Raw genomic sequence first — 14091 nt, forward strand, 5'->3', positions numbered from 1 at the left:
GACAATTCTTGCCCTGGAAAGGCAGGGCACCATTCTCTTAATCAACTCCAGTGATTTGTCTCCGGAACATGAAAAAAATGAGCCATGCTGGCTTCTACAATCTTTTACAAAGATTGTTTAGTTTCCATGGATCTTGTACTGTTTTCATTGCTCTTTGGTCATAAATTCCCTTGCTTTTAAAATAAATATTACCAAGTTAATTTTAACAACTTTTCATTTATTTTACAACCATTATTTTCTGACATGTTTTACATGTTTGAAAAGCAAAAATGTTACTAGCTTTTCTTTTCAGCAAATAATATGGGAGCAGACAACAGACCTCAATCAATGTAATAATTCTTTAAAGAATGTAAATTAATTCGAAGGAGGTGGGAGAGGACACATGTCTCTGTAACACGCATTTTAAAATGTTTCTGCATTTGCATTTGTTTTTAATGGCGTTTACGCCCTCTAGTGTCAGGAAAGCCTATCACAGAGAGGGTTTTTTTTCATTCTGACAGTTTTTTTCTTTTTATGTATCTGTCAGTATCAGCCTAGACTATCTGAGCTTTGTGAAAATTCAAATCTCGGATTTATTCCCACTACATATATCCTACAATTTCATATTGTAGGTATAGAGGTCACCTGGGGGGTTTCGACCAAAAGTGAGATATTCCATGTATTAATTTCTGGTGTAACATACACAAAAATATTGCTAAATTACAATTTCTGATGTTCACTATTTTAACCTCCACAATACACTTATTTTTCACTTGGAAAAAAAAAATTATTTCTGTGTCCACACAAAGAAACAGAAGTTAAAAAAGCAGCATTGTCCCTCTCATTTGTTAAGATCATTAAAGACAATACCTTCTCTGCTCACATCAAGAAAAAATGGCCAAAAATATGATTTATTTCAGTTATATTTAAGACCTTTGACTTATGAAATATTGCAACTTAGAGCCATCAAAAACTGGTTTTCTTTAGATTCAGGAATAAGATGAATAGCTGATGATGCCACAAATACAGCCTGTGTTGCCTGAGATTTCTTGAATTATGGGTATGCGACACTGGAAATATTCCACTCACCAGTCAGGAAAGCAGTATTGCCTTGGCAAGTCAATGTCCATGGGTAGGCTCTGACACAGCAATGCTGAGATTACAGATAGACCCTTTGTAAACCCAAATACATTCATGTTTCCCAAGCTCCTGCAACAGCTCAGTTTTCCGTGTGTGATTCGAGCTGCATTTTGTGCCCCCCCATCTGTCATGCAAAGCGCTACATCAGGCCTGTTTTACTCACATCAATACTCTGAAAAATCCAGTATTTGCAAAATGAAGGAATCCACTGGCTTGCTGTCTTGTCATGCAGTAAAGAGTCAACTGTGCAAAAGTAGTCTGTCACCTGTTGAATACAAACAACTGAGACAAACATACATGCCTTTAAATCTACCCATCCCATCCATCCATCTCTCCCTGTGTGATGTCATTTAGTGAACAGATACCTGTGGACTGAAAGCAATAGCACATGTCTGGCCTGTCTGGACTACATCTAGTGAAACCTAGGCATTAGCTTGGTCATGTTGTTTCTGACTTATGATTTGATAAAACTTGATTGACAGATCTAGTTTGCCATAGCCTTTTTCCTTCCCTTTTTGGCTACTGAAGTAGAATGCACCTGACTGATATCTGGGATCAGTATGATATCTCCTTTTCTTCATTCATCCAGTACATTAAATAGTGGGATGACACTTTTGACATTACAAAATTAGACTGTCAGTACAAATCATAAATGCCCAAAGACTGGCTTGAGCTTTGGCCACAATAATAGACATACATGGAACAGACTATATGCAAAGCTAAGAAAAGACTGCAACTAGGAAAAAAAGCAAATAAAGGAGAATGTGCTTGCAGTTCCAGCCTGAAGAGCAGTGAGACAAGCAGAATAGCACTAGATAAAACCTTGAAATAGTTCCCTTTTGAAAAGGGTGTCTGTGAAAATTGCTTAATAAGATTCCACATTTGTTGTATCTCTATGACTGAAGAAATCAGATTTTCTGCAGAATGTAGAATTTATTTAAGAGATCAAGTATAATTTTTCCTCTTTGAAATAAAAGCACCACAAAGCTTCCCTTCCATCTCAAAATGTAGTTACATTCTTTTTTAGTTTAGACTTTCCAAGGAATAAAGCAATTGTAGCTGGGGTAAAGGAAGGAATTTTCCCTTAATTTTTTGTTATCCACTTCCACTGGTGGTGTTCAGTGATATATGAGGTATAACTAAAGGTAATGTTTAATGCAGGATGCGGAACTTCATTAACGATTCTGATCATGCCTACAGTAGACTAAAATCTGTATCACTGTCCCAGAGGAGAGCAAGGCCAACTAGGGTAAATGAAGCAAAAACTCTGTTTTGTCACAAAAGTAAGTAAATATGTTTCTCACCCTGTGCAGAAAGGCTAATTTCTTTGAAGTAATTTTTTCTGACCATAATTTTATTTAAACATCTCCAACACAGTGGTCAGCAACAGGAGAAAAACTAATTATGTAAGAACTATTAATGATGTGAAAGATATTATTAACACTGAACAATAGACAAGCAACATTACCTTTGGAAAATGTCACATTATTAAACTTATGCAAGCTGAAATAGAAAAATAACCAAAAGCAAGTTATTTTAAAATAAACAGTATATCCATCTGCCTGTAATTTTCTCTGGAAGGTGAGAAAATCATTGAAAAATACCTTCATGTGTCAAAAAACCCTGATTTTTTTATTTCACTCTGTAACACTGACATATTGTGAAAAGCCATCTGCTTATGTCAGTGGGTAAGTCCACACATAAACATTGAAATGCTAGAGATAGATCAGCTAATGGTTCCTGTCATAACTCCTTAAGCTTCAGTCTGAACTTGATTCATGTAATTACACTGTCACATTATAAACAGGATGAACTATATCCCTGAGCAACTTCAAACCAAATTAATTAGAGCCAGGAATGCCTTCTGTCCACAGCAGCCATCAGTGACAATGTGAGCTTATGGACGTTCAGCAATTTAACATGTCAAGTGATAAGCATTTAAATATTTAGGAAGGTTTAGAAATCTCATTTAAGAGATCTATTTTAAGAGATCTAGCACTGGGGCATGTGTAAATTTTGCATTTCAAAATCTGGTTGTGTCAGGCATGTGTAAATATATATTGCCTTTTACATAGCTTTCTGTTGATACAGTTTGATTCAATATAAGAAAATACTTGGATTGTATCAGTAAGAATGAAGTAAAACAGTAATGAATACTGTAAAGCAGAAAGGATTATCAGTGATTTGATCCTAGGACTTCTCCCCAGAGCTCAGCACCCTGGCCCCATGCCCACTGCTTTTCCTATCATTCTGCCTGAAAAAAAAATGGGGTTAGCTAGGTGTTGGGGATCCCATTTGTCAAAGAGACCTTGAAAGGTCATTTATCCACTTCCTTGCCCCAAAGGAAAGAACAGCTGGGCATGCATCAGTCCTGACAGTTGATAGTCAGTTGTGGCTTTAGGAAGAGATAAGCATCAAGAATGGTTATGTTATGAGGTGCAAATGTTGATGTGAAAGAAAGCATGACTCTCTAGTATTTTTGCAGTTTTATATATCTTATAATTAAGACCAGCTATATTACTAATTTAAAAGATGAATTCTATTAAATTATGTATTTTTTATCCAATCCTACATGTCACAAAATGAGAAGCTAATGGCATTCAAATTCTGAGTGTATGGGGTTTATTGGCAGAAATATTAATGTATTTTTTTCCTGTGAATATTTTACACTTGGGTATGCTTGGTAAAGCAACTAAACATTTATTTTACACAATATAATCTATGTCAATAGTCTAAGACTTGGTCATCTATATTACATCTGCTATATTACAACTTATTTGAATATTTATGTTACACACTTTCCTCTTATCTTACAAAATGCAAACCATTCATCTTCACCTACAAGGCCATACATAACCTCCTTTTGATGTGAGCCGAGCTCTCATTGCTAGAAGGCATCCTCCAACCTCGTACAGATTCTCTATCATCTGTTGTCCTCACCCTTTTATCCCGTCCTTCTTGTTATTAGGTGCAAAATTTGGACCATATGACCTGAAGACTCTCCCCTTCTTCTCTATTATTTTTCCAGTTCCTGCCAAACAGATTTTGTTTTCCAGATAGTATTTCCCAAACACAGCACCTCCTGCAGTTTTATTTCTTAACTTATCTTGTGTTAACAGCTTATTAATTCTTTGTAATAGGGAATGTGCTGTCTCCATGCCCACAAACATACTAAACTCACAAGCTACAATCAATGTTTAATAATAACTTAAAATCCAGTAAAGTTAAAAAACAAATGGTACTTGAAAGTAATTTATCTCTTTATTAAACTCTGTATTATGTAATTACATACTTGTGCCCTACAGAATATGGCAAAATGCAAAGAGCTGATGTCTGTTAATAAGCTGGCACTGGAGTGCCTTTATATACTTCACTAGCACTATGCTCTTTCTTGTGGGACAAAGCAATATCCAATATCAAAAAGAAAGGTGGTAGCTCTAGTAATTCTGAGCACTGACAGGATTTGCAGTTAGAATTTGTTTGGTCGCTTGCTTGTAGCTTAGGTTTTTCATGTTTGCTTTCACCTAGACCATAGAAGGGACCTCTGGAGCTCAGCTGCTCCAGCTTCTCACGTCAACAACAAGAAGTTTGGGTCAGCCATACTTCTGTCTAGCCAAGTGTTGAAAATCTCCAAGGATAGAAAGTTCATGATCTGAGCAACCTGTTGCAAAAATCTGTCACCCTCCTAAATGAAATTACTATGTCAGCTTAAGTGAGACAACAGATTATTCAGTTTAGCATCTAATTTACCAAGTGATCTCTCTAGGATCTTGTCAATGGAAAGTGATGAGTTCTTCCAGCAAGCAGAGTAAGGACTGAATTTCAACACTGACTTTTTATTCTTAGCAAAGTCATTCTATCTCCATTGCAATAGAGGCAGCCTGAAAAGACTACAGCAGGTAAAACATGTGATTTACCTGCTCATAGTTTGACAGACAGGAGACCCAAAACTAGCTTCAAATTACAATTGTGTGTGCAACAACAGTGGACTTGCTGTATATGTATGCATATGTGCATAAAGTAATAGTTATATGAAGCAAGTATTATTTGCATGAGAATTAAAATCTATTGTGTGATTAATTCATCATGAAGTTCAATAATTAGAAGAGCTTTTGTCTGTACTAAGCATTTTGTTTTCTTTAACCCAGGTATGGTGACATGGTGCCAAAGACAATAGCTGGCAAGATTTTTGGTTCAATATGCTCCCTGAGTGGGGTCTTGGTCATTGCTCTGCCAGTTCCTGTAATTGTCTCCAACTTCAGCCGTATATACCACCAGAATCAACGAGCAGACAAGCGCAGGGCACAAAAGGTGAGCTTCTCATTTTTCCCCCATATGTTGTTGAGCAACAGATAAGATATGACTTTCTATATTCTGTGTGTCTTTACAGTGAGTATTTCTTAGCAAGAGGACAACTTTATGTATGTGCTACATGCCTAGCCCATGTCCTAGATGCAAATGGCGTATTATTTTTAGTGAGGAAAAAAAACCAAACAACACAAACCAAAATTGGATCATTAATCTTTTCTGTCAAAATGTACAGACCTATTATTGTGGTAATTCATCCTACTTGTTAAACTAGATCTAGTCTTTTCAGGCAATAGCTGCAGTCCCACCAACTGAAGATTCTTCTGTGTTTTTTCAGGCAGACTTTGTTTCTACCACAGTCTTCTGAGGAAAAAAAATAAAGAGTCCCAAACATAATAATGGTTTCTAATGTCTATGCTAAGAGCTTGCTTCACTAATCTAGGTTCAGTTTAAGTCCCCAGTTCAGCCTCTGAGAGAATCTGCTTGTTGGGGAACTTGTCTCCTCAGCTCTACTTTGCTTAAAAGGCTTCAGATAAACAGCTCAATCAGGAAAAAAGTCTCTTTTTCCAGCTTTCTTGATTTCCTGAGTCTCTCCCTAAAATATCCACTAGACCTACAAGAAGACTGTTTCCCTCACAGGCCCATATGGTCAGGAGCCAGGAAGAAGTATTTACCAGGGGTGATGCAGCCAAGCCTAGACAGTCACCTTCATCTCCACATCACTGCCAGCGCACGAGTTCTGATCCCCTTCTCCCAACCCTGTGATGCCAGACAGCTCAGAAAAACTCTGTTGTCACCTGAAGCCCTGGTGTGGGAGCCAAGACACCTTACCTTCTACTCCTCTGCAGATGGCAGTCAGAAGGCTTTGGATGCCACATAGATTGCGTGATTGCCAAGGCTGAGGTGTCACCACTTGGGTTTTTTGTGTTCCCATGGCTTCTCTTCAGAGGTATGAGTCTCCAGTGATCCAGGGAGAGCAGGACCGTTGCTGGCAGAAGTGTGCAGGCAGACTGTGGCTGGGGACTGCACATATAAACCAGGGAACACAGGCAGCTGCAAGATGCACTTGCTTAATATCAACAACAGCACCAGGTTTAAATATACAAAATGTTTGTGTGTTTCTTTCTGGTCACCTTTTTGAGTGATTTCTTCATTAAAAAGGAAAAAAAAAGAAGTTAAATAAATGTGTGTAGTGATACCATTCTCAGCATACCTTAAAATCAGGAGAAACAGAGGTACATGTCCAAGAAAGTCATTGGCCCAGGCTGAAGATACAGCACCCTTTAATGGCCACATCTTGGCAAAATGGCTATAAAAGAAACCAGGTATATCACAGGAATGTCATACCTTTCTAGAAACTTGATTTAAAATATAGGCTGCTTATCTATCTACTAAATCCACCCATCCTTTAGCATGCTATTTTGTCCCACAACCAAGTTCCAGCTGTCCATTCCTCTCTTCCACAGCTGGGACATCATATCATTTCTACACTACATTTTTTTTTCATCAAGAACTTTTCCACTTCTGTTTGTTTGTATAATGGTAGCAGAGAAACAACTGTGCACCTCAGCCAGGACACTCAGTGCTCCTTACTGTGCCTCTGAGCATGGTGCCAGTCATGCTGCTTGATCCCAGCAATCAATGTGCCTTTCTGGGCATTCACAATAGCTGCAGACACAACCAGTCTTACTTCAGATAGGAACTGTCTCCTAATGCATGCTACAAAACAGAGTTTTCCATGCCTGCTTTACATTTGTGTCACGGTTTAACTCTGGCCAGCAGCCAACCACCACACAGCTGCTCGATCACTGCCCCACCAGCAGGATCAGGGAGAGAACTGGAAGGTTAAAAACAGCCCCATTCTAGCTACTGTGAGAAAAATTAACTCTACACCATCCAAAACCAGCACAATTTGTCAGTGAAAAAGAGACAGACACAGGAAAATACCTTGCAAAAATTAGATTGGTAGACTGGTTGCTATTCCCCATAATCTCTTAAATGAATAGAAACTGCTTGAGTTAATAACTGACTTTTTCTCCTTGCAAAATAGTGGGCTCTTTGTATGTTTCAAACAGGGACATGAAATGATGAATGGCAATCCTGCCAAGAGATTTTTGCTCTGCTCCCCAGTACAATGCCAACAGTAAGGATGAGAGATCTCCTCTGTGTTTATGCCCTTCTTGCTTTGGAGAAAATGGCTTTGAGGTCTGATTAACTTAGCACCGGATGTGTGTTGCATTGATATCTCCTGTTGCAAAGCTAATCTCTCTCAATCTAAAATGACTGAGAGGTTGAACTGAATATTGCTTTGCTGGACTTGAAAAAAAAATCAACAAAAGGCACGTCATGGATACTGTATAGTCCATATTTTGCTATGAAATATAGCCTTGCCTTTCACAGGGGGTTTCTACTGCTTTGTAAAAGAATATTCAAGCAAAAAGGTCACTTTATTGAAGTTTGAAATTCCTTCTTCACCCAGTAGAATAGAGGCTTTACACCATTTTCTAAAATAATGTTTCCCTAGGCCTCAAATTTATTTCTGTTCTCTAAGGCTGAGGAACATAAGCTTGAAAGAAGGTGCTGTTTCATGGAGTGCAGCACAAGCCTCTGCAGGCAGTGGTACCTCCCACTGCCTACAACAGTTTTCATCAGCTTGAGACAGTTGTATGTTTGAACTGAATATATATCATACAATATTGTATGATATATTGTTATCATACAATATATTTATGATAACATACATATTCTGTATGTTATCAGTATCTCATACAGAAGTTTAATCAAGGTAGGCTTCAGAAAGGGCAAAACATTTGGGCTGGAAGGAAACTCGAGAAAGTTCTTCGCTAAAGAGTTGAAATGTAGTTTGAGGAGCACTGGCAATTTTCAGCAGACAAATTTTGTCGCTTATATTAGGATTGTTCAAGAACCACATGACCATCAGTATATGCATTTACTGACTTCTGCAGTTATTCAAGATTAGACAATTCCACTTGTTTCTTTTTGGCAAAAAGATGCTGCACATTAATGCTTGGGAGAAGATGGAAGAGAGAAATCTATTTATATACCATTGCATTTTGAATGCATTTTAAAGGAAGCTCTTGCTTACATTGTTATAATTACCATGAAATCCCACTTTGTAATACAGCCAATTTTGGCAGGAGAGGCCAGCTTTCTGCTGCAGTACAGGGAGCTTCTTGCAATCAAGAAGCTGTTTTTAAACAAAAAAAGAGTGGAAAACAAAACAAAAACAAAATCATCTGTTTATCAGAATGTTGTATTCTATCAGATAATAAGGTCCAAGGATCTGACCTACCCTGACAATAAATGAATAAATAATCCAAAATAGAAATTGGAATTCAGGGCAGAACTAATTATGCCCTGTAGTCTTACTGTGCCTTCTTCTCAAGCAGATTTATCACTAGTGAGACAGTTTGGAAGAATACTATTTGTGGAGCTTTTCTCAGCTAGAGACAACTTCAAGAGGCCAAGTTATTTTGGTTGCCCATCAGTGCCTGCAGGTGGTAAAGCTAATGACAGGTGTGTTGTAACTAGTCATGTACAAAAGCAATGAAAGGAGGGGAAAGGAAAAAGGAAAGGAAAGAATGGAAAAGGAAAAAAGAAAGATTTAGGCAAGCTTGGATACCATTTCCTATTCTGTATTTGATAGGGAGCAAGGGCTATGATTTGGCAGGACCCTCACAGTGCCATGTTCACTGGGATGACTACGAGCCCAGGGAAGAGATAGGAGGAGGCACAGCTGCCTTCTTGGAACAAGTGTCTGGCAGCTTGGACACAAAGGTCCATCCCAGCATACTGCAGCAGCAATTATGATTATAACATCCTTACCATAAATGAAGCATCGCTTGCTAGATGCTTCTCAGTTTTCCATGCATCTGTTTTTCTACATCTTTGGAAAGCAACAGCCTTGTGTCCTCTTAGCCAGCAAGTACCTAAGTGCAGGTACTTCTGCCCAGTATTGTTCATTATCTGATAAACAAAGGAGCCTTAATTTTAGTTGCTTAAGCACTTTCTCCCTAGAGTGACCTTGCATGGTGCCTCAGCAGAACACCCAAACAACCTTCATCAGCTCCAGAACTTGACTTCAGACATGAAATTCAACCTGAATCTTCCATTTGAGTGCAGTCTTTGACCTACACAAAGAAAAATATATCCTGAAGATTGGCTTTGCTTTATTATTTATTGATTGTACATGATGCATTTATCTGTCAAGTTATGAAGAATTAGTTACTAGCTAATTATAAATGGCTCCCGGATAAACTCCAATAACTGCTTAACAGCACCTGGCAGTCTGGAATTGAATGTTTGCAACAGGGAACCCTGCTAGCCATTTTGACTTCTCTATATGAGATAGGCTGTTAATCTCAGGGGGGGTTGCAGAAACATAACTAACAGCTTATCCAAGATTTTTGAATTTAGCAAAAAAAAACCCTAGAACTTGTGTTTACTGAACAATAATTTGAATAGATTGTGAAAGTAAGGTATGACCCAAGAAATATATGAACCTTATTGAATTCCACATCTATTAATGTACAAAGTAAACAACATTTTCTTCTTTATTATGTACCGATGTCCTGTAAATTATGTCAGGTAATATGAAGTCAATTATTTGCAATTACTGAAAATTAGAAAATCAGAGCATGAAATGTGGGCCTGATTTTTCACTTAAAAACAAACACACAGGATGGATTTATGAAAGACCACACAACAAAACAATTCTATAAAAACAATGTAATTGATTTTTTTGATAATTTTGGCCCTTGCTCTATGAGCCACAGTGTTTTGGTTTAGCCCAGGCAGGCAGTCAAACACCACCCTGCTGCTCGATCTCTCCTCCCCAGAGGGATGGGGTGAAAATCAGAAGGATAAAAGTGAAAAAAATTGTGGGTGGAATAAAGACAGTCTAATCTTTTTCAAAAGGAAGGGAAAGAAACCAGCAGAAAGGGGTGAGGGGGAGCAAATCCAAGGAAAAAAAGCGATGCAAAAGGAAACAATTGCTCAGCACCAAGCCAGTTCCAGAGCAAGGGCAGCCCCTGCCAGTCTCCACCACCATCCACTTTTATTGCTTAGCATGTTGCCATATGGGATGCAATATCCCTCTGGTCATCTGGGGTCAGCTGTCCTGTCAATATCTCCCCCTCAACTCCCTGTCCATCCCCAGCCTCTTCAGCTGGACAGCTGAGGAGCAGAAAAGGCCTTGGCTCTGTACAAGCACTGCACAGCAGTAACTAAAACATCCCTGAATTATCAACACTGTTTTCAGCACAAACCCAAAGCACAGCCCCATACCAGCTACTGTGAAGAAAACCAACTCTGTGCTAACATTTTAAAATTCCTGTGAAGGAATTTCAATATTTTAAATGTACAAAATCATTAAAAAATAATAACCATAAGGTAAGTAATTAGTAACTTTTGAGTTTTTCTAGTAAGACATTCATATAGTCTGGAGAGCAGCAGGAAACAACAGGAGCTATCTAAGTACTAAATTACCTAGGCTACCCCAGGCTTCTTGTATAGCAAGTTGAAGAGAATCTTGCCAAAAATGATTCCCAGTACTTCAGTAAGCCCTGCCCTAAAATGTTCCTGATAAAATCTCTCTCCTAAAATAGCTGGACAGCTGAAGGCATCTGAATGTTAAAAGCTGGATGTTGTATATACCCCATAGTGTTACACTGAGTACTACTTAAAACCTTGTGAAAATAAATTTATATTTCTAAAATTGACAGACTTAACTGTTGTTGAATAACAGTGAATTCCCTTTGTGAGATTTCTATAAATGCAGCCACAGACAAGAATGCACCTCTAAGTTGTAAAATTTGAAGCTTGAAAAAAGAAAGAGGTGCATTCAAAAGAGAAGCTCAGTGCAAATTCAAAGGATGTGGTAAGAATTAGAGCTGGTCATCAATTTCTTTAGGAAACTGCAGATGAGATGATTATGGTGGAATTTCCTTAGAATATGTAAAAGAACTATATTTCAGCTACATTGGTTTAGCCTTAGACCATGTAAAAATAACCAAATTTTCATATTTGGAGGCTAACAGGGGAAACCTCACAGCAAAGATATCATCTACTGCGAGAGAACTTAATCCTTTCTTTATTTTGCTAGATATTCCATGAAAGAGGAGGGTTAGGAAGGGCTTTGTAGTGGTTCAAAGGGGCAGTTGTCACTCCCTTTCTGTTACATATGGCAGAAAATGCAGACTAAAGGAAAATGTAGGTCTTCTGTAATCACAGTTTTACTGATGTCATCATGTCATTTTGCTGCCTTTTATGGGAATTCAATCCCCAGCACACAGCCCTTAAAATCCTGTGCATGACATGAGCTTTTAATGATTTCTTGATAGCAAATGTGAGAAGTCACTAGACTGCTCATACTACAGGCTCTTATATAAATCAGGCAGCACTGAAATCAGAAGCACTGAAAATAAGTCTTATCACTTTAACAGATTTGTAAACACCTCCAGTTTCAGGACTATTTTCTGTAAGCTGAAGTATAAACATGGAAGCCACAATATCTGGTTCCTGTCTTGGTAATAGATTTACTATCTTCTCTTTGGTAAATGATGTAAATTCAGGCCATCTCAATGAGTCTCAGCTAGAAAGATGTAAGCTATTACTTTCTAGCTCACAAAAGCTTTCTAAGATGCAATAAATTCATATTTGCAAAGCAATTTAAAATCTTCACATCAAAAGTACAGCCTTCCTATTATATATGTGTAACACTTTGATATATTAAGATGGTCTGATGAACTGTTATGTTTTTCATATTTCTTTATTAAATGGTGCTGCACCATAATTATTGCTTCAATCACCAAGAAGAAAATGAATATGCATGTTAAAATGAAAAGCACAACTAATGTATGTAAAATGTCTGTTCATTAAATCTAATGAATCTCCCTGTATAAAGAGCAGACTGAAAAGTACCACAGCTAAAACATTTGTGACTGAAATAACTTATTTATGGGACTCCAAGCTGCACACTGTAAAGACATTTCCAAAGCGTCTCAAGCTCCTAAGACAAAACAGAGAGACCTTTTGATATATTTATGAACATAACCAAGTGCACGTCTCAACCCATGACTATTCAGTGGTGCAGGTAAAGCTCTTCCCCCAGCCTTCAGCCCAGCATGCTGGAGTTGCATCTCAGGAGCACCCCCTAGAAAATAATCTATTTTCTGCCTGCCCAAGGGGATTTTTAATTGCTAGTCCTGAGGAATGAGCCCTAACCCTGCTGGTAGCCTTGAATGTGCCACCAAAGAGCCCACATAAGCCAGGAGGGTGGGAGCTGTGAACAGTTCCCCACACTGGTCGCTCCTGGGGACCCCAGGCCAGGTCATCAGGCATCTCTTCTCCTTACCACTAGATTGAGATGCGTTAACTACATTGCTGGAAAGGCTGTGTGCTCAAAGGAAGTTGATAAACCAATGTGTTATTCTAAAATGGCCAATGTATCACAAAATCAGGAAACAGCCTCTCGTGAGCTTTTTGGCTCAGTGATGCACGCATGCAGAGCATTAGCTTATTCTCCTTCAAAACAATTAAAAGATAATAAATGCATGACATATAACGTAAGCCATGTTTGCTGTTAGCTGTTATGAATTTCTTGGCAGGCTGTTCAGAAGATCTGTGAGTTTGAGGCTGTGAGTGCAAAGAAGCGTGGTGTTGAGCCATTTCTCGTAGTAAGTTAATTACTAATCGTGCCAGAGAGATCTGGTGGCTGCAGTAACCAGGCTGCTTCCCTCTGTAAGAGTTCAGGGATTCTAAGTCATTTCATGCTGACATTTAATGTCACAGAAATTTGGGGGAGGGAGGAAAATTCTCCCTCTATTTTTTGAAAATATCAACTAAGTATTAGATATGAAAATCCCTATTAATATATCAAAGTCAGGTTTTTAAGTTCTTCACTGCATATCCTTTTCTGTTTCAGCAGCCATTCAACTCCAGATGCTGCTTGGCATTTGCCTTTCAGAATCAGAAACCTAACTTTGAGGATAAACTCAGACTCCCTTTCACACATGTAACCAGCCACAAAAAATTACAGAACCAGGACATCATCCTGGAAACTCCATAAAAGCTTCTGTTTTCCACATCATTAGTTGAGAGAGTCTATTCTTCATGCTTTCCCCTAATTCTGAGTTCTAGCTGTTGTACAAAATCAGTGGATGCAAAATGTCCTTCACTCATGAACCTCCTTGTACTCTGGAATGAAAGTCACCTTCACAAGCAATGAGGCTCACATGAGAAATCTCACATTTCTCTCAGCAATTCGATACTTGCAGTCTCTGAAAAATCAGGTTGTGAACAGTCTATGACCAGTAACAATAAGTATTAAATCTGATTATACCAACAGACATGAAGAGGTAGGTGGAAGCCAGTGATAAGTGTCCCACCCCCAGGGTTCTATCTTGGGACTAGTGCCCTTCAATATATTCATTAGTGACACAGGCAATAATCAAGTGGACCCTCAGCAAGTTTGCAGATGACACAAAGCTGAGCGGTGCACTCGACAGAAAAGAAGGAGGGGATGCCATCCAGAGGGACCTGGACAAACTTGAGAAATGGGCCCATGAGAACTTTATGAAGATAATAAATTCAAGTGCAAGGTGCTTGCACCTGGGCCAGGGCAATCCCAGATATAAGTACAGA

The 14091-nt window shown here is 38.5% G+C and overlaps 1 protein-coding gene across 1 annotated transcript in view; it reads left to right on the forward strand.

Annotated features, from left to right (window-relative positions):
- The window catches only part of KCND2 (potassium voltage-gated channel subfamily D member 2), a 268944-nt gene that overhangs the window by 241880 nt on the left and 12973 nt on the right, over positions 1–14091 (forward strand). Inside the window, exon 2 of the mRNA XM_029958128.1 lies at positions 5268–5430. Within this exon, the coding sequence (XP_029813988.1) occupies positions 5268–5430 (163 nt within the window). The remainder of the gene's footprint in view (positions 1–5267; positions 5431–14091) is intronic.

The sequence above is a fragment of the Manacus vitellinus genome, unplaced genomic scaffold (assembly GCF_001715985.3).
Source record: "Manacus vitellinus isolate BGI_N305 unplaced genomic scaffold, ASM171598v3 scaffold_13_pilon, whole genome shotgun sequence".
Classification (NCBI taxonomy): Eukaryota; Metazoa; Chordata; class Aves; order Passeriformes; family Pipridae; genus Manacus; species Manacus vitellinus.